Raw genomic sequence first — 20313 nt, forward strand, 5'->3', positions numbered from 1 at the left:
CCTGCAGATTAGCAGATTAGCGTGCCACAGAGAAGGCAGCAGATGACTATGTGTAGTAAACATAATGCACTTTGTTAACTGATGTTCAGAACCTGGCAGGTCTCTGGCTTAGTGGTGGGGCTTACAGCACTTTATAACACCCAACAATGCATCACCTAACTATGACATCTCTTGTTGTATCTGTAGTTTGCAAATCTGCTGCATTCATTATGCAAAACTTTGCACACACTCTGATCTTTCAGAGTGATCAAACAGCTGTTATTTTGTAAAAACACCTCAGTCACCAAAACACAATTCAGTGTTACCATGATCCTCACACGTCTCACCTGTGCAAACACAACTACCCACAGTAACTTATCCTGTTTGTTGTAAAAGTGTACACATACTTCACAGTGATTTGGATCAAAATGGAGCAAGAATGAGCACAGAGACTGAGGAAGAGGATGAGGAAGAAACCAAAATGTTTCAACTGAGATAAGAGCAACTGTGGTTGACAATGTCACCACCCACAGAATCTGGGTAGTGAGTGCCACCCAATTTGAGCCATTACAATATAGCTGTAATCATTAGGACTTTGTGCACTAGGAACAGGTAAGTCTGAATATACAACTACTGCATTTTATGTCTCACAGACACAGGGTTGTCTGTGTAATCATACTCTACTCTGCAGAATACTTGAGTTTGAAGTGAATTTTGAGCAGATTGAATGCATCTATTGATGAGGCTGGATTCATCAATAGCGCTATAGAGGCAGGACAAAGAGCTACAGCAGATCTCCCTGGGCAAAGAGGCGCAAATGTAGCATTGTGTGCTGCCATCAGTCTACAAGAGGTGATCCATGTCACGATTGGGCCATAAAACACAGCACTCCTGGAATTCCCCCATGTGTGTATATATGAAATTATTATTGTATATATGAAACATATTTGGAGTTTTGTTACATAATAAATTGTAGTCTCTTTTGGCAACAGATGTAGTATCCTTTATTTCCTACAGAATATTAAAAGTTGCTGTAATACAACTAGTTTTAGTTTTTGCAACACAGTGTCTAATTGGTGTTTACCATGAACTACAGTTTTGTAGCATGTGTGAGGTTTTTGACTGCATGATTTGGTTTTGACGACTGGAGTTATTTTTATCAAAAAAAGTTTTTTCTCTCTCTTCTTTGTTTAAACGTTTGGGGCATTTGATACTGGGGTTTGTGTATATAACTTGAGAAACTGCAGTTTTCTGAGAAATGTGTGTATTCATTTGGGAAAAACAATTTTGCCACATTATAGGGTTATGCTGACTCGTGGTCAAACACTGGGATGAAACATAATGTTATAGATATGGGTCATCTTATGATCGTTCAATCAAACCCCAGTTTTTCAAATATGTTTTGTTTTTTTTACTCCAGTTGAGGAGCTGTATTACGATACCATAATTACGGAGCCAGTGAAAGAACTCACGTAGGCTGTGTTTTGACCGCAGTCAAAACATTATTATATTATTAATCATTTATGTGTGGTTGAAAAATTCTTTACAAATATTCAAGCGCAGGGTAAAACAGAACCTGTAAGAAAGGCTCGCAGACAAAGACAGCTCATCACGAGTGTCCGTAAACCTATCGACAGCGATCGATTAAGTTTCCTGGTACGAACCTTGCCGAAGCCGCGCGCGCTCGGCACACTCTGGGCTCGTTCGTCATGCCTGCTCGGAGCCGACCGCGCGAGGCTGTCCGCGTGTGATGCTGGGGAGAAGCGACGCGTCCGCCGGCATCTTCGCAGTTTCTCGGGCGGTTCGTCCTTGGCCCAGATTACCCGAGACAGACCCGAGACAGATCCGAGACAGATGCAGATAAGGACCGACAGGTGAGAACATCTCCGCAGGCGCATCATAGTTCATTCTGTCCAGGTGAGCAGTTGTGTGCTGATCCAGGTGCCTGGTCTCCACACGGTCACAGGTGAGTAGCGTTGATATGATTTGCCATGTGACATTTCAATGGAAGGCATGTTTTACTCAGCTATAATGTTTCTTTATGCCTTTGCATGCGGTGGTCCACTCAGCTTGGCTTCACGTACGATGCTAAAAATGTGGCACCATGTGACATAAGACTGTATAGTGAGGAAATCCAGTGAGTCTCCAGCAGTCTGATCTGAATTGAGAAACTAATTTATTCTAACTTATCCACAATTCGATTAAAATTAGTCTACATTAAACTTAGCTACTGCTAAGACATACAGTAAACAATCCCGATTTGTTTAATAGTTGTACAATGTTTCATAAAATAATACATAGAGAAGTAAAAACTATGCAGTGTATTAAGAAAAGTGTATTTTTTAAATTTTATATAATTGCAAACAGGCCTAATAGTTTTATGGATACATTATGCTATACTAACTTTGAAATAATATCAAAGTATAATTTTGGTCTTATTATTACTGTTAGTATCTACTAACCATATTCTAGTATCAGAATTAGAATTATGCAGCTGAAATGGTAGAAAAGCTCTTCTTCTTCAAATATTATAAATGTATGTATTTATTATTTTTTAAGCATTATTTATAAATGCAAGAGTCAGTGTGGGAGTCGACTGCTGGGAGTTGGGGTTTTGAAGAATATGTGTAACCAGGCACACATATACACACACACAGGCCATCCGAGCACTGTTAAATACAAACACCTACCAGCACCACCTTCCGGGGGGTCCTGGTCCTCCCCGCCACACCTGTGAGGAGACTGTTAGACTGGGCAGTGGGGTGGAGGTGCCCCGTCTCTCCCACACCAGCAATCCCCTGCCATCCTAGCTCTGCCTGGGCCTGGAATCCAGCATCCTCGCTTTGAAAAGGATAAAAAGCCATGGTGAAACAAAAATGGACCGAGCCTGTGCAAAGCGCTGACAGCCAGCACACCAGAGACACAAACTCGGGCCGTTCCAGGGGTCCAATTGGGGGGGGGGGGGGGTGTGTGTCTGTGTGTCCGCCAGAGGCGATGCACTGAGCGTGCTCAAACAGAGCCGCTCGTGATTCACCTTTGTTGGGAGCGAATGCCGTTGTCGTGAGGAACGGCAGCTCCCAACAGGCCCCTCCGTGTGTATGTAGTCACCGTGGCAACTGGGCCTGGTCCACGGACATAGCTATGACTTCGAAAGGCTTCTGCACCTCCAGGTCCACTTCCATCTCCTTCATTGGTTTTGATCTTGTGATACTTTCAAAGCCATTTAGTTTACATCAGCTTTTCTGCACACAAACAAGTATTCGTTCATAATTTCCTGAAATGTAAACAGTACAAAGTGTTAAGCATCAACAGAGCTTTGACAACTTTCAACTGTTGTTTGTTTGTTTTTGTTTTTTTGAAACACTGGTTCTTATTACAAGCCTGTTAGAGGTCCAGCTGTGACCTCTGACCTTTGTTTGATCTGTATAAGAAAGAAATGATCTGTATAAGAAAGAAATAAAACATGTGCATGCATTTCGTGAAAAGGTTCTCGCAGCGTAAACCAATAAAGTAGAAACAGACGAAGGGCCTCAGAATTGTCTGCGTATGCCACTTTCTGTGGAATACTGTTTGTGTTTATTATTACCGGCTTGTTAATGAGTGCGTATCAGGAAGTACTGGTGTGTAAATGTTTGAATGAGGAATGAGGTTACCACAAAATGTCGAGCTCCTTCTGTCGGGGTTACGCCCTGCTTTACAAAGAGAGAAGAACAATTCAAGTGTTCTAGCGGTACCAGAGAAGCTGAGTGTGTCTGGTCACTTATGAAAGTCTGGTGAGTCTTGGCATGTTGAGCTGTTTCTGGAACTTTTAAGGCAAATTTTCACCTGGGGAAACACAGAAGGTGGAAACAGGTGAATTGGTGTGCAACAGAAAGACGAACAGAGAGGCGAACAGGTGTGTAACAGACATCTTGTGCTGGCAGTGCCTGCTCTGGCCCTGGCTGTGACCATGCCTCTTCGGGACAAGAACTCTTTGTCCAGGGACGGCCCTCCAGCGATGCCCGTCGTCATCATCGGTGAGTGACGCTCACGTGGCGCGGCTACAGCTGACAACAGCTTGCCCACAGACCCCCTGACCGTCTCTCCCCAACATCTCCTCAGGTAACGGCCCTTCAGGGATCTGCCTGTCTCATCTCCTGAGCGGGTACACGCCCTATCTAGATGCAGCGCTCGTGCACCCCAACCCCGTCCTTTATCACAAACTACAGGAGGCTAAGCACCTGCCCATCACGGAGCAGGCAAGTTACAGCAAACTTACCAGCAAGCTTAATACAAAAAATGTGAGGTGGGACTGTATATTAAATATGTGTGTGTGTGTGTGTGTGTGTGTGTGTGTGTGTGTGTGTGTGTGCGCGTGCGCGTGTGCGTGTGTGCGAAGGACCTGCAGTACTTGTGTGAAGGTTTAGAGGGCCGCTCTGGGAACCCGGTGGCTGTGCTCTACGACACACTCCTTCACCCAGATGCTGACCGGGGCTTTGAGTTTCCGTCTGTGCTGCAGTGGAGACTGGACAAACGGCACCACATACCCCACCTGATCCTGGGAAAGAGCGCCCCAGGTGGGGCGTGGCACGTGAGTGGCTTTCGACCAATCAGGAGCCAGAGAACTGTGGATCTGTCTAGGCATGCCAGTCAAGCAAGGCAATGTTTCATCAACAGTGTCGAGGGTCATAAAAGCTGTCTGATTACATAATAACAGCCAAATTCACACAATCACTTTTCCTAACTAGTGACTAAGTACAAAAGTGATTATGTTAAACTCTCAGAAAGGTTTCCAGCTGGTAGTTCCTCATTATAACTGATTTTCTCATTGGCCGTTCAGGGAAAAAGGCAAAAAGAAGTTTGCTCAGACGATCAAACCTTAATGAGATTTATGATTGTAAGAATTCCAAAAAAAAAAAAAAAAAGTGACATATCAGCGTGAGATCCTCTCAGCTCCTACACTAGCTGGTGTTTTGTTATCAGGAAAGGCTGGATATTCCAGCTGAATCGCACGTCACGGACGAAGCTGGGAAAAGCTCGACACAGCCCCCATCCCTAGATATGTAGGCAGTCTGAGCATTACCATGGAGAAACATGCCATGTGTGGGGATGCAGCTTGGGACTGGACCCTCAGAACATTAGCGCCAGCACATTCCCCAGAGTCTTGGGCAGGACAGACGCTCTGAACTGGACTGTGGAAACACAGCTATGTTAACGGAGTGACGCGACAGGAGACAGGCTACCTCGCACCCACTTGTACTGACGCTGCTTCATGAACAGACATCTTTACTCTTTACAAAACTCTGGCCTTACTAAAATGTTTGGATTATAGCAGTTTTGTTGCTTTTGATACAAAAGATAATAATGACCTGATTTCATTATTCCAACAAATGTGTTACATTACTGTCATTCAGAGAATTGGTTGAGTTTAATGTTGAGTAAACAAATATTGAAAAAAACTTGCAAATCTGTGTTGTTTTGTACTTAACGGCAGCAGATAACATTTAAACCCCTGGGCAAACCAAGCCAATGCTATTTCCGAACAAGCAATCTGTATTTCTAACACAAAAGTACACTGTGGTACCTTGAACACAGGTGAGCCATCTACAACTAGTTTGGGTCGCAGCGGGGAGAAATTAGTCAGGCACTATGGGTCACCCTGCCTTACCTGATTAAATTCTCCTGCTGTTTCCTAGGCAATGGAAGGTTCTATGCTGACCATTAGTCTGGGGATTTGGATGGAGCTCCCAGGGGTGAGCTACAGGGACGTCAACCCAGCCAAGCGGAGGTACACACCCTGGCCAAAAGATCGGCTCACCATCACTGCTCGAACAGAGAGCAGATGGCGTGTTTTAGGAGCTGTACCCGTGGGACTTGGGGGTGTTGGGTATAGCCATTCAGTGCATTAGTCCCACTCCCCCGAGCCACCATAGATGAGGTCAGCTGCAGACGGACAGCATAATGTGTAAAGGTGTTTTTACTTTGTGTTTTTATTTAATAATGGCATTAATGGTTATTTTAAGCTATTTTTATTTGAACCCTAAAGATATGTTCTTTTATAATTCTTTCATTGACTCCTGTGACACTATCTTAGTTCACTAGTATTCAGACTCTAATCTTTTTGTACTGGCTGTGTTTTGGAGGTATTTTCTGAGGAGATGCCAAAGCTCTGGATAAGAGCATTTGGTAAAAGCCCTAAATGTAAATGTAGATGAACAGAAAACCCACCATCTCCTCCCTTTTTTCATGCAATAATCTCAGTAAAATGTTTTCAGTTGAGGTTGTAAGTGAAAATGTTAACAGCAGAACATGTGCTATTCTCTCTGTGTGTTTGTGAATAGGGTTGTGTGTGCTTAGATGTCTTCGCTTTGTCCTCCAGGGCTGCATCTAGTAACCGGGCCAGTCCAGAGGAGATCGTCTCTTATTATCAGAATTATGTCACTCTCATGGGTCTCCAGAGGAACTTTGTGGAGAACACCTACGTCACATCTGTTCAGAGACTTCACCGTGTTCATGAGAACAGCCTTGCGAAAGAAAACGACAACGGCGATCAGATGAACAAGGCCGATTATGGGACTGGCCATGGCCCCCAAACTGGAACAGACGCTGGTCATGATGGCAAGGAACATGAGAAGAGTCATATCTTAAAGCACGGTACGGAGAACGGTATTGGAAGGGTTCAAGGAGGCGACGGGGAGGACAGATGGGAGAGGAGGGGTGAAGGTACGAGGGAGAGTGCTGTTTCTCAGGGGCTTTGGGAGGTCAGGGGCTACCAGCAGCTCCAGGGCGAGACCCACGTGCCTTTCAGCCTCTTTGCGGAGAACGTTGTCTTAGCCACCGGAGCTTCTGACTCGCCAGCTCGACTGGGCGTGGAAGGGGAGGAGCTTCCCTACGTGTTCCACAGCGTGCGCGACCTCGGCGCGGCCGTCAGCCAGCGCGGAAAGTCAGGCCCCGCATCCGACCCCGTGCTCGTGGTGGGGGCGGGCCTCAGCGCGGCTGACGCCATCCTGTGCGCCTGCGACCATAGCATCTCGGTGCTGCACGCCTTTCGCAAGCGAGCTGACGACCCCAGCCTCATTTTCAAGCAGCTCCCAAAGGCGCTCTACCCAGAGTACCACAGGGTCTACCACATGATGTGCTCTCAGACCCACCTGCCAGCTCCGGTAACCAACCGTGGCGCCAATCCCACCGTTCCTTCTGCTTCCTCGGCGCTGCTCCCAGACTACACCAGCTTCCCGGAACACTGTGTCCTGTCCTTCCATCCTGACATGAGCTGCGTACTGCGCGGGTCCAACGGCGTCCTGAGAGCTGTCAAAGTCTCCATGGTGTTGGTCCTGATCGGGACCTACCCAGACCTGTTCTTCATAAAGGAGAAAGGACAGTACTTGGGTTTGGACTCCAGTAGACCCATCTCCTGCAAGCACAACCCCGTGGACATAAACCCCTATACATTCGAGTGCCGCGCAGAGCCAGGCCTGTTCGCCATGGGGCCCCTGGTGGGGGACAACTTTGTGCGCTTCCTGAAGGGAGGTGCTTTGGGAATCGCAAGCTGTCTGCTGAAGAGATTGAAGAAGATGGAGAAGAAACTTATCGAGGATGGAGGAGGTGGGCAGGGTGGCAGCCCGGGGGGATTCGTCTGAGAACGTTCTGGAAGGTATTGAAAGGAGACGGCAAATTTTGTTTACATGTACGCAGTGGACTTTTCCATGTTTGGATGCGTCTGTTAAACTCTACGACTTTGATAGCATTTTTAAAACGAGTGACGTTCTGCAGAAGAATAAAAGGCAGGAATATAAGCAGCATCTGTTCCTGCTCTTTGAAACGGTAGCAGAGCTTACAGGGATAATGTGTCTATATTTCAGTGTCTCATCTATGGTTTCTAGACGGTTTTCTAGATGTAGTAAAAAATGGTACAATGCCTCTTAAAAATGTTTTCAGACTAAATAGAAGCTCTAGACTCATCTCAGAAAAACACTGCGGTGAGCTGTGCAGGTTACAATAAAAGTGGCTGATCTGGAAATGCCAAATTCCTTCTCTTTCTGGAGAAGGGATTACATAACTGGCAACCCGACCACTTGCATCAGCAGTGGCCAGCTCAGCTCTGTGGAGCGTATGCCGACTGGCTGAGATTATGGTCAGATTTAGCGTTTCCTCTCGGTCTGAAGCCTTGTGTGTTGTGGCAGTAAACCTGTATATCCAAACACACGTGTCATCGCAGCTCGGTTCTTCTGCCCTGGAGTCTTGCCACACCTCCTCGTTCTTGCCCTTAGCATATCTACTGCTAACCCAGGCATGAGCACAGAAGGCTGCAAGCTACGGCTGATACATGAATACTAACTAAATATTTAACTGTCCCAATCATTTCTCACAAGCTTCCATATTAATGTGCACAAATCTATTAAATTCTTATAATTTATATGCAAAGGGGATGCGTATTGAAACAAAAAACGAATCACAGTTGACTCTCGAACCAAAGCTGTAGCCCACCGATGGCTCACCGATTGTCACGTGACATGTACATGGTACACAAGTGCTCCAGTTATTTCAGTCTTCAGTGCCACTAATGGTTATGCTTGCAAACCAGTTTCTGCCTAATGCCTCTTTGTATAGCCAAACGACCATTTAACCAAAGCTGGGCTGGGGCATCTTCCTCTGCATGTTGTTACAGCAGATAAGGGCTGTAGCACAAAAGCATTTGGATACAGGAAGAGTTGTGCCAAAATAAACCTGAATAAATTAACTGCATTTTAGTAGACTCATAAGAAAATGGGACAAATAGTAAACAGGTCCGTGAGACGTGAACGAGGAGAGTTAAATTCCTGACAGCTGTTCTAAATGTGACTGGAATTTGAGTTTTAGACAACTTGGACATGTTGAACCACTTGACCTTGTGAAAAAAGAAAACAAGGTTTCAACGTGTTTTTTTATTCACTATTTTTATTATGGACAAATAAAACTTTTTAAAACTTTTGTTACATTGTTTTCCATCGGTGACTGTAATAAACCTATTCAATAAGCAGAATTTCCATTCAGTTCTATGAATTTGTAATGAAGAACTAGATAGGAATATGGATGTGATGAAGTCTTTTTACAAGTTTAGCAGAATGCTGATAGTTTAGCAAGCAACTTGATGTTTGAAAAGGTTTTTGGTTTTTTTTGAGGGGGATGAATTTCACAAGTCTTCTATAGTGTTCAATTAGAGTGTTTCAAGCCTGAACTTTAGTTTCCAGCCGAAAAACATTATATTTGGAAAAGCTGACAAAACAAACCCAGTTCATGGAACTTATCAGATGTTTCCTCCACATCATCTCTTGGGTGTGAATTTCCTAACACTGGTGCATTTGAAAAGTGACAACTTACAACAGTCAAAACAGATGAACCATGTGAGCAGAGGGAGTGGGAACTCTGTAAAGATGTGTGAAATGTAAACTTTTGCCAAGCTCGTATCTTAACAAGAACACACAACATAGTTAAGGCCTCACTTATTGGCAACATTGCACACAATTTCTCTGATGATCCAGAATTTATTTTGGGTTTGGTGGGGTTGGGTTCGGTTTCAACTGCTCTAAATGTTTTTGGTTGAGAACTTGCAAAATATTTTAAAAATTGATGTTGAGTATGCCGATCACTGAAGTTTCCAGAACGATTACCTCATCTTCTTTTAGTCGGCTTTGGATTGTACCTAAAACAAATGAGAAAAACAAAAATGATCAGAATAGTTGAGCTATAAAAACTACAAATTTATAACACTCCATAACCAATGTGAGAATCGGAAATGGGGCAGATGAATATTGTTTAAAACCCATCAAACCAGACTTCTCTTCAGTAAAGCACGTCTGGAGATAACAGAAGTGAACAGACGACTTCAGAGGAGGCAGAGCGAGCGTGAGGGAAAACTGTAGTCTCTCCATGTGATGTTCCCTCGCCACGGTTGATTGGCTAATGCTTATAATTCAAAGATCAAACAGTTGAACAGTTGTGTGTGTGTTCTGCTTTGGCAGCAGAAATGTAACCACTTTAAAGCAAGCCTTACACTTTAGCCAGATTCTGTCTCTAAGCAACCCCCTCGAACGAACCCTCACCCCACACTTCCCTAACACGGCCCCACTCTCTGGAGACAGCTGGTGACGTGAGCTCACGTGTGTTCTGCACACTAACAGGACATTCATCACTTATCCAGATACCCAAATACGGACACAATATGCACAGTGTAAAATGTTTAGTCATGCAATGAATTCAAATTAAGCAATATTACTTTTCACCCATTTGTTCTTGATTTCTTCCTGTATCTTTTAACACATTAAGCAGTTCCTCTTACAAACTAAAACACTCTTCATACCAGATTTCTTTACGATGTGTACGATATACCATCTCAACGATATTTATTCCAAAACATTTGTGTACAACACCTCCACCATTGTTCGCTAGCAATGAATTCTCTATTCTGTATCTAGGTCAGGTTTACTGTATTACACCCCTGGGTGTGTTTGGAAGCAGGCGTCCCTGATGCCATTCTATTGTGTGTGTGTTTGGACCTGGGCATTCCCGTGGACGTTCTAATGTGTGTTTGGATCTGGGCGTTCCTGTGGCTGTTCTAATATGTGTATGTATAAATGAGACAGCAATGAGTTATGTGCTCTTCAGAAACCGGAGCTGACGGAGAATGAGGTGGACATGGAGCAACAACAGCCAACGTCCCTGCTGAATTCCCCTCACGTTTACTCAGCGGCGGCGCTCAACATCGAACCTCCAACACGGCAGCCAGACGTCACTCAGGTTGTAGCTGAGGCATAAAAAAACCGAACCAAAGCGTACCTGAACAAGTCGAGCCCCAGAGCCTCCTCATATTCCTGCTGCTTCTCCTCCTGAAACAAAGAGAGGCAAGGTCACAGACACACTGCGCACAAACACTTCCTCCTAATCTTTCTTCTCCTCTCTTGTACTTATTCACTCAATCGCTCTCTCGCTCACCTTCGCTGCATCTCTCAGCCACTCCTCCAGTTCAGCATTCTTGCTGCGGTTGTGAGCCACCAGGTCGGAGCCACCGATGATGCTGGGTAATCCGTGGAGGCCGGGCACGGGCAACTGTTGCACACGAGCAGAAGGAAATTAACCAAACCCGCCCCAACCAGCAGGTTGACCTTTAATCCCAGCCGCCGTCCCGGGCCCCACCTTGCGGAAACGCTTGAAGTTCTTGTCGTTGGGACCGCAGCTGTGTAACGGGTAGGGTCTTGGTCTGCAGGGGGCACTCAATGTCAGGACCTTAAACTGAATCTGCATGACCTTGGTGGGAAGCTCGGGGTCGTTCTTGGGGCCAGTCGCCGAGCTGGTGGTCTACAAACCAACAATCGCACCGTCACAAGTCTGTGTTAGAGCGCAACTCACTGAAACAGCCCTAATTAGGGGCTTTGATAGGATGATTAAGTTAACTGATTAATAAGCATTTCCCTCTGTGTCTGGAAACCTCACCGTGGGGTCTTGCTTGATTGCTTCCACTTTTCTGGTTCTGACAAAGCTATCTGGAGCCTAAACGCAAACCAAACACCTTGGAATCACGACACTGACATAGTTCAAACAGACACTGGTGATGAGTCAACAGAAAGCCGTGCTCACCACAACGAGAGACACGTCCTCTTCTTTAACATCCTCTGACTCTGGTCTCTCAGCCCTGTGTGCAGAACTACACTCTTCCCGCCCCAAATCTGGCCTTTTATTGGCTGAGCCCAGTGGCTTCTCTTCAGAGTCTTGACTGCTATTGGTTACGCTTAGCCCTTTGTTCTCCAAGCCCCGGCCCTTATTGGCCATGCTTTGCTGTTTCTCCGCCCTGCACTGGTTGCTGGGCGCACCGACGTTCTCACCCTGATCCACACGCTGTTTCTTATTGGCCGCAGACTGCAAGGGTTCGTCCATGTCCACAGACATGATGGACTCAAGCTCGTCGAGAGACACGTCCAAATGGGACACATCTGCAGACACCTCTGGGCCAGACGGTTTGCCCAGCTCCGGTTCCTTCCTCTTCTTCGCTCCGGAGATCCGGCTCAGATAACCCCCGTTCCCGCAGTTTTCTCCGAGCCCGGAACCCAAACCCACACTGGCGCTGAACTCGGGACGCTGGGGGTTGCCGCGCTGGCTCTGGTCCGCACACCTACTGACGGGATCCAGGCTCACAGACGCAGCAGAGTTAGAGCTCTTCATCTTCCTGTCCTCCTCTTCCTCGCTGTCTCGGCGGGAGAGCTTGGCCTCGGACAATGGGGAGTCAGTATCGGTCTCACGCACCCTGGACAGAGACACATCAAAGAAAATCTAATTAAATCCCTCAACTAAGTACAAACACTTCTACATGATTTGCAACACACATCTCCAACACACTCAACACGTATGAGCTACATGTGTTGCGGTCTGGGTGTGGTACTGGTGACGTGCCTTTTTTTATTGACAGCCTGGAAGTAGCTTGTGAGGGATGATTGTTTCTGGGGGGATCTTTTAAGTGTCGCGCTGTCTGGCTGGGTGGGGGCCGACCGTGGTGCGGTGCCCGCGCTCCGACCCCCAGGGATACCTGCGTCCGCCTTCCCGCTGGAACACAGCTGTGGATTCACGGATTCTGGGATGGTGGGCGAGCCCAGTGCACACGCCTGTCTGGGCCGTCTCTCTGGGGTCTCTCCGATGACGGCGGCCCCGCCCGCGTCTACCCTGCAGAGGTCGAGGGTCAGTGGAAACACTACGAGAATATGTGGAGTTTCCTTGTGGCATCAAGCTGGCATATCACCAAGTGTAATGGCCAACCTACCCCCGATGCCCTCTGACCTTCCCGCCGACGCCCTGTGACATTTCTGTGTTGGCTACATAGGCTGTGATGTTCTGGGAGACTGCAGGAAGCGTAGTCTCATCCACTGTGGCATTCTGGGACATCGATGCTCCAGGGATCAGTGGAGCTCGAACAGATTCTACAAGATTGTATGACATGACGTTAGAGAACGTGGTTCTGTCACTGCTGGAAACTTCTTCAGACTGATGCTGTAATGATTAGTTAGTGTTTCATCAGTCAACACAAACACAGATGCTCCTTATTTTGCATAATACTACAGTGCCAATGGGAGTACTCAAATTTATGATTGTTAAAATAAACCTGAGAGACAGAATATCAACAAAGAAATCCGAAATAAAAACTTTAAATAATGGTTATAAATTAATGTGTATTTGATTACGTGAAATAAGTATTTGATGCTCAAGCAATACACGACTTGGTACTTGGTGGAGAAACCCTTGTTGGCAAGCAGAGGGGTCAGACGTTTCTTGTAGTTGGTCACCAGATTTGCACATGTCTCAGGGGGGATTTTGGCCCACTCCTCTTTACAGACACTTTCCAAATCCTGAAGGTTTCGAGGATGTTGCTTGGCAACTTGAATCTTGAGCTCCCTCCACAGATATTCTATGGGATTAAGGTCCAGAGACTGGCTAGGCCACTCCAGGATCTTAAGACACTGCTTTGTTGCCTTGGCCATATGTTTTGGGTCATCGTCATGCTGGAAGACTCATCCACGACCATCTTCAATGTTCTGGCTGAGGCCAGGAGGTTCTCATTCAGTATTCTACGCTACATGGCCCCGTTCATGTGCCCCTCAACGCAGTGAAGTTTTCCTGTACCCTTAGCAGAGAAACAACCCCAAAGCAGAATGTTACCACATCCATGTTTGATAGTGGGGATGGTGTTCTTGGGGTCATATCCAGCATTTCTCTGCCTCCAAACACGGCGAGTCAAGTTGATGGCGAAGAGCTCATCTCACCACATGACATTCTCCCAAGTCTTCTCTGAATCATTCAGGTGTTCACTGGCAGACTTTAGACGTAGGCCTGTGCATGAGCCTTCTTGAGCAGAGGGACTTTGTGGGCTCTGCAGGATCTCAATCCATTACAGCGAAGTGTGTTACTAATGGTTTTCTTGGTGACTGTGCTCCCAGCTCCCTTGAGATCATTAACAAGCTCCTCCCGTGTAATTCTGGGCGGACACCTCACCTTTTTCAGAATCATCCTTACCCCACGAGGTGAGATCTTGCACGCAGCTCCAGAGCAAGGCTGATTTACTGTTATTTTGTATTTCTTTCATTTTTGAATTATCATGACAACAGTGGTCCCTTTATCACCAAACTTCTTGCTGATGTTCTTGTAGCCGATTCCAGCCTTGTGCAGGTCTACAGTCTTGTCCCTAACGTGCTTTGACAGCTCTTTGGTCTTGCCCATGGTGGTCCAGTGGTTTGAATGGAAGAGACTGATTCTGTGACAGGTGTTTTTTATACACACAACGAGGTGAGATTAAGAGTACTTTCTTAAAGGGACAGAACTAATTTGTGTGCCTCATGGGCACATGACCAGTCATTGGGGGTCAGATTTCTTGCTGGTTGGTAGGGGGATCAAATACTCATTTCACATAATCAAATACAAATTAATTTATAACCTTTATTTAATGTTTTTATTTTGGATTTCTTTGTTGATATTCTGTCTCTCTGTGTATTCTGCTCACCAGAATCCAAAGAGATACAGGGATTGCAGTAAGTCTGACTGTTAAAATAGATGGCTGCCAATCCAATCTCAGATTCAGCGATGAAGCGTAAACCACTTCTGTTGCAGAGAGAGAGAGAGAGAGAGAGAGAGAGAGTAAATTAATACACAGATTCGCTGACTCAGGAAAGGGAACAGAAAAACAGCTTCTTCCTCCACACAGTCCAGCACAGTCACTTAAAAAGCCAAGATCATAATTCAGCTAACACACGAGCGTGAATGTGTGTGTGGACGGTGACATGCGTTACTCCAACTGCCCCGCAGAGGCAAAGTAACGCTTCAAACCCTCCAGCACGCAAACACACGCTTCATATGTGTGTCTAATCAGACTACAGTGCCCTCTGTGTTTAAGTGAGACCTTTACTCTGTGATCCACAGGCTGGATTTTGGGTGATCGTGCTCTCTCATAAGGCGAACAGCAGCTGTTAGTGAAACCTACGTTTCAAATGCACACATGCCGCTATCGATGTTCCACCTAGAGAATTCCAGCGTGCTTCAGGAAGAACATGGCAGCGTAGCTCTCAACATTAGAGATCACCTGACCTGAACGATGCATCGCCTGCCTAGACCTGTACCATGACTTTCTGGGAAATCTACTCCCCTTCAAATTCACCTTGCAGCGATTAGACAATAACGCACATTCAAAACACCAATGAAACTATTTTGTATTAAGTGTGATGTTGTAAGACTAGTCCTACAGCCTACCTGGAGGTTTTAACCAGTCTGATGTGAGAAGAGGTTGAGGATGAGTCACGCCATTCTGTGTGTGACTGATCAGAGAGCTCAGATATTCTGCTGGTTTTTATATCTTATTGTTCTGTTTATATATATTAACCACTGCAACAGACATCTTTTCTTTTTTGCAATTAAAACAGCAAGAGTTCACGAAAGAGGGGATCGCCCCGAAAATGTAGCACTTCGTTGGCTTTGGTCAAAATATCTGTTTCCATGGAAACAAGTGATATATGCACATAAGGTGCAGTTTCAGTGATGCTAATGAAGTTGTAACACTTAAACCTGCTAACAGCAGCCATGGCCAGAACAATCTCAATCACACACTGCAGTCACTGCACAGATGAGACTCTGTGGCAAGTTCCCTGGCATTATCAGAAGTCACCAAACCTCCATCATTCTCATCCTCTTGCTCAGGTCGTAAAGACCCCAGCCGGGTCGGGGATCCATAGAAACCCCTTAAGGAGTCCGCCTTGACCTCCCAGAATGGCGAAAACTACTCAACACTGCCCTCCAGTGGCTGTTTAAAGATACCACGTTTGAGCTGAGACAACATTGGTGTTTAAAAGGTGGTTAACCTTAGTTGTGCCCTTGCAGACTTGGCACCTTAGCTAGGAACACAGATGATCCTGTCCCTGTATGTTTAGAAGTAGCTAGTGATTTTAAAAGGCTTTGCCAGAGTTGATAACATTATAGTTAATAAGACCCTGAACAGGGGAGTGAGATGTCAAATTAATCATACAGCTTCCTTTACAGAAGAACAGTAAGTTGTCAGGTAATTTATATTTTTAATTTAAAAGGAGTCACCAGCATAACTTCCATTGTGAGTAACCTCTGCCTTGATGAAAGGAGAGAACAGATTTGTTCAGAGTTTTGCTGTCCGAGCATCTTTCATTCCTTCAGACCAGCAGGGCAGTCAGTGAGGTACCTGTGTAAGACCTGGCCCACAGACTCCACCCACTTCTTGGTGGGCAGAGTTAGCAGCGCTTGGGAAGATCCCGTTTCCACACTGATGACACAAGTCCTCGGAGATTCCAGAAGGGACAGAGGAACGGACCCCTCCTCCAAACGTTCCCATTTCCCACCTCCACAGCTGATGGTCGGACTTAAACGTTTCATCTGAAACACACACACAACAAAACACTAATAAATATCAATTCTGTTTACCTTCATGTTCATATATCAGTATCCCCTCACACTCTGCTAACCAACATCCTGCACAGACAAGACTAAAAACGTGACAAGACTAAAAATCCCAAGCTTTTCCATGTATGATACCAGTCAGTGTGTGCATGCACTGCATAGCTGTGTGTAAGATAACACCCTACCCTACCACCTTCACCGGCTCACAGAACTGTAGACAAACGCAATAAAAGGTTCACAATACCATGACATACTCAACACACCAATTCATCTACAAGTTTCCGGAACGATGAGAAAGCCAAACGCTGATGGTGATCGCACACACTTTGGTAACAACAGCATCACACTGAAAACGTGTGCAAGGACGTTTTAAACCCCTTTATAGGTAAGATGTGGGAAAAACCATCATAGTTCATTGTAAGGACAGAGCCCTGTGTATTCTCCATCGTAGAGGATCTGTTCAAGGCTTTAACAATCACTCTTGTCTGAATTTAAAAAAACAGGCAGATGTGTAAAGTGCTGCTCCACTAAACTGATGGCCAACACAGGGCAAGACATGTGGGGCTGCTCTTAGTTTGGGGGTAAAAATTAGCTTTACGGCATCTTGAGCCACATTCTGTGACTGAGGAGACCCAACGAAGACAGTAACACAGATTAACATGCCAACTTCAACGTGTATCAGACCCACAGGAGGGCTTTGTCTAGTCCGAAAAACAAAACGAGCTGGAGAACGTCACAAGATTAAAACGTTTTTTAAAAAATGACTTTTTCAGTGACTAATTACACATGGATATAAACAACTGTACTATGAATAATAAACACCAACATCTGCAATAAACTAAACGTGGGTATGTGATGAGCCGTACAGTTTCTAACTGAGCACCAACACTATCAGTACAGTTGTGTAAGAATGACGTGGTGTCTGAAGAACTCAAAGACTTTTGAACCTTCGAGACACAGTACACACCCGGAACGCCTTTACCCTGCGGTATGCCTTTTCTGGATTCAAGCCATCTTGTATTGTACTTGTCACGCAAGGTATTATATTACAAATAAAAGTGCATAAACCTCTTTAAAAAATCCTGTTAAATGTTTCTGAGCTAATTGAAAGGGGGTCTCGCCTGCTTGGTGCTGAGGAAGACAAATGTTTTGTCCCTGAACAGGGTCTTTCTCTCCATGTGTGGGTGGAGGTCCACGGGTTTCTTGGTCAAACTGGGCTCGCCCATCTCTGGCCTGAAACTGGGCCAGAAAAGAACACAGAGTAGGTTGATCATGGGTTCCTGTAAATCTGATTTGATCAGAAACATCTGACCACTACTTAAAAAAAAACAAAAAACAAAAAAACATTTCTTCATCTAATTTTATTTTTTAAAAACATTTCCAGGACGTCTCACACATTGCAAGCCTGCCACCACCACACGTCTGGCTCACCATTCATCCAGGGCTGTCCACACACTACTTGGTCTGCCTGTTATTGTCTAGTTTTACAATGGCAGTGTTTGTCAGCCAGAGGACGATGCCCCCGCTTTGAGTCTTGGTTCCTCTCAAGGTTCTTCCTCAAGCTCTAGGGAGTTTCTCCTCACCACTGTCTCCCTTGGCTTACTCACGGGGGGCTTGCACTCCGACATCTGTAAAGCTGCTTTGTGACAACGGCCGTTGTAAAAAGTGCCATATAAATAAATTTGACTTTTTACCCAAATCTACCACAGCCACACGTCTGACCCAAGAGACATGCAGTGGGATGTCTAGCCACTTGTCTGGCCTGGGAGATTCTTGGGGGGGGGGGGGGGGTGTACCCAAGACGCACGGTGGGGGAGAGCTACCCAAGATGCATGGTTGTTACCCAGCATGCCCGTTGGGATGTTTTACAAATGCACATGCAAATCGGTATGAGGGAGCAAAGAAAATATTCCACAACCATGACGCTTCACTGAAGGAACAAAAGGCGTCCAGACTCCTATGAGCGGTGAATACTGGACTAGTATTAACAGAAAAGCCACTGCAAGTTCAGCACAACTCCTGCCCAAGTTTGTGAGTTCTACTGTCACAGCTGAACATAGTAAACTGATCTCAGAAACACAATAAACAGTAACCCAGAAAAACTCCAGGTGATGTGAGCAGGGAGGAACAGAAAACCACCCCACACACGCAGCGGCACGACGTGCATACTAAATTCTAAACACGTTCTAAAAGTGTCGAAGTCAAATTCAGCTGGGTCTTAACACTGCTGACTGAGTAGTTATAGAATTCAGTTGTTTAAACTCATTCAGGACTTCAAATAAAAAAACCCCACCAAGGCATTAAACTTAGGAGAGCCCCTACCTCTCCAGAGTCGGAAGCGCATCCCTCCGCTGAACGGCACGGGAGAGCTCGGTGAAGAACTCCGGTGTCACGATGGGTCGGCAGGACAGGAGAGCGCAGATGGTCTGCACATGGAACAGTAGCCTTGCTTAGTAGGCTTTTGCTCTGGAGGTTTTTTTTTCCCATGCACCAACATTACAGGACAGGGAGGGTGCTGTGCTCCTGACCTTAATGGTGACCTTCAGGACAGGCATGGCGAGATGTGTGCAGTCCTGCGTCCAGGTGCTCACCAGGCGACCCCCGACAGCCTGCACAGCCTGAGAGAGGGACGCCTTCCCTTCCGCGACCACACATGATGAACAGACGACCACAGAGTCCAGCTCCAGCCTGAGAAAGATGAGAACGCAATACACGGCGCACGCCTGCTTTTTAACGTTTTTACAGTAGTGCACAAGCTTGTCTGTTACGTTACAGCATGTCACGTTTCAGCTGCGTCTGTCAAAACCGAAAGTCTTCATGGGTGTGAGGTAACACAGACCTAAACTTGCTCTGGAAGACGCCAAACGTGAGTCTGTCTCCAAAACGCAGCGTCCTGGTAGATCCCGTCGCCAGCTGCTCGTCGTTGACAAACGTGCCATACTTGGAGGTGTCCTTCACCGTGACCGCCTGCAAAAAAAGCACAGCAAAATTACACCTGGCTGTCAATGTTTATGCCTAAATGTAAATGATTAAATATATTCATTACTCAGATCAATGTTTTCAAGGCCCTTGACAATGTAAGCTATAAAACAATTAGTTAAATAATAGAAACGCTCAGATTCAAATAGTACAGAGGTAAACCAGTGTACAAGGCCAAAGCGATCACACATAATAATGATCACCGTTTTGCTTCGTATGTTTTTGTTTCTCACCTGCTCGGTGACCGTTAGGTGCGCGTGCACGCGACTAATCGACTGGTCGTTGGACAAAAGGACGTCACAGTTCTTGCGACCCACTACGTAGTCCTGACCGGGGAGCAGGCGGATGACGTCTGCAACCCAGGACACAAGCGCCGTGTTAAACGCGTGATGTCGCGTTATGCCTCGTTAGCGCGCACCGCCACCGGGACCGGGACCGGGACCGGGAAGTCACAGTAAGGCCGCGCGCGCTCAGTGACGCACGGACCACGGGAGGTTGCTGCTCGTCTCCGGACGCGTGCCGCGTGCCTAACGTGGCGTGCACGGCAGCAGGTACCCGCGCTGCGCATGCGCATCCGCGTCCGCAGCCACAGCGACCCGCCGCGGGGCGCCTGAGCTCGCGTGGGTGAAACGCGTCACTGCGCGCAGATACCTGCTCTGGACTCCGCGCGAAGCTTCCACATGACGCCGTCTCGGGGACACAGCGCGAGCCTGGAAACGTTACGCGCTCACACGCACGTTCCTCTGAACTCTGACTCCGGTCTGCAGGGCTCCCTACTTCCGCTGCAGAAAGGCAGAAAGGCAGACAGGCGAGCCGACGTGACAACTTCCTGTGTGACGAGGCATTCTTCAGTTTCACGATAAAAGTCTGCAAACACGTGGCACATTGTCACCCGAAAAAAAAAAAAAAACATTATTATTTGCTGAAAATAAACAGACGGGAATA

The 20313-nt window shown here is 46.3% G+C and overlaps 2 protein-coding genes across 2 annotated transcripts; one reads left to right on the plus strand and one right to left on the minus strand.

Annotated features, from left to right (window-relative positions):
* The first annotated feature begins 1846 nt into the window (after positions 1–1846).
* Positions 1847–8728, plus strand: osgin2 (oxidative stress induced growth inhibitor family member 2). Its single transcript, XM_081696052.1, has 6 exons — positions 1847–1853; positions 3903–3995; positions 4081–4217; positions 4358–4549; positions 5655–5746; positions 6338–8728. Exons 2-6 carry the CDS (start codon positions 3929–3931, stop codon positions 7596–7598), a joined length of 1749 nt encoding a protein of 582 aa, XP_081552178.1. The 5' UTR covers positions 1847–1853; positions 3903–3928; the 3' UTR covers positions 7599–8728.
* Positions 8729–8874: 146 nt separating this feature from the next.
* On the minus strand, positions 8875–20183 carry nbn (nibrin). Its single transcript, XM_027011486.3, has 16 exons — positions 20020–20183; positions 19602–19720; positions 19229–19356; positions 18918–19077; positions 18712–18815; positions 17511–17628; positions 16175–16365; positions 14477–14574; positions 12746–12902; positions 12382–12648; positions 11572–12235; positions 11428–11484; positions 11131–11292; positions 10930–11043; positions 10774–10823; positions 8875–9640 (listed from the first exon to the last, which is right to left on the minus strand). The coding sequence occupies exons 1-16, from the start codon at positions 20048–20050 to the stop codon at positions 9610–9612; spliced, it is 2451 nt and encodes an 816-aa protein (XP_026867287.2). The 5' UTR covers positions 20051–20183; the 3' UTR covers positions 8875–9609.
* Between the last annotated feature and the right edge of the window lie 130 nt (positions 20184–20313).

Source organism: Electrophorus electricus, chromosome 14 (genome assembly GCF_041902795.1).
Source record: "Electrophorus electricus isolate QZ-2024a chromosome 14, ASM4190279v1, whole genome shotgun sequence".
Lineage (NCBI taxonomy): Eukaryota > Metazoa > Chordata > Actinopteri > Gymnotiformes > Gymnotidae > Electrophorus > Electrophorus electricus.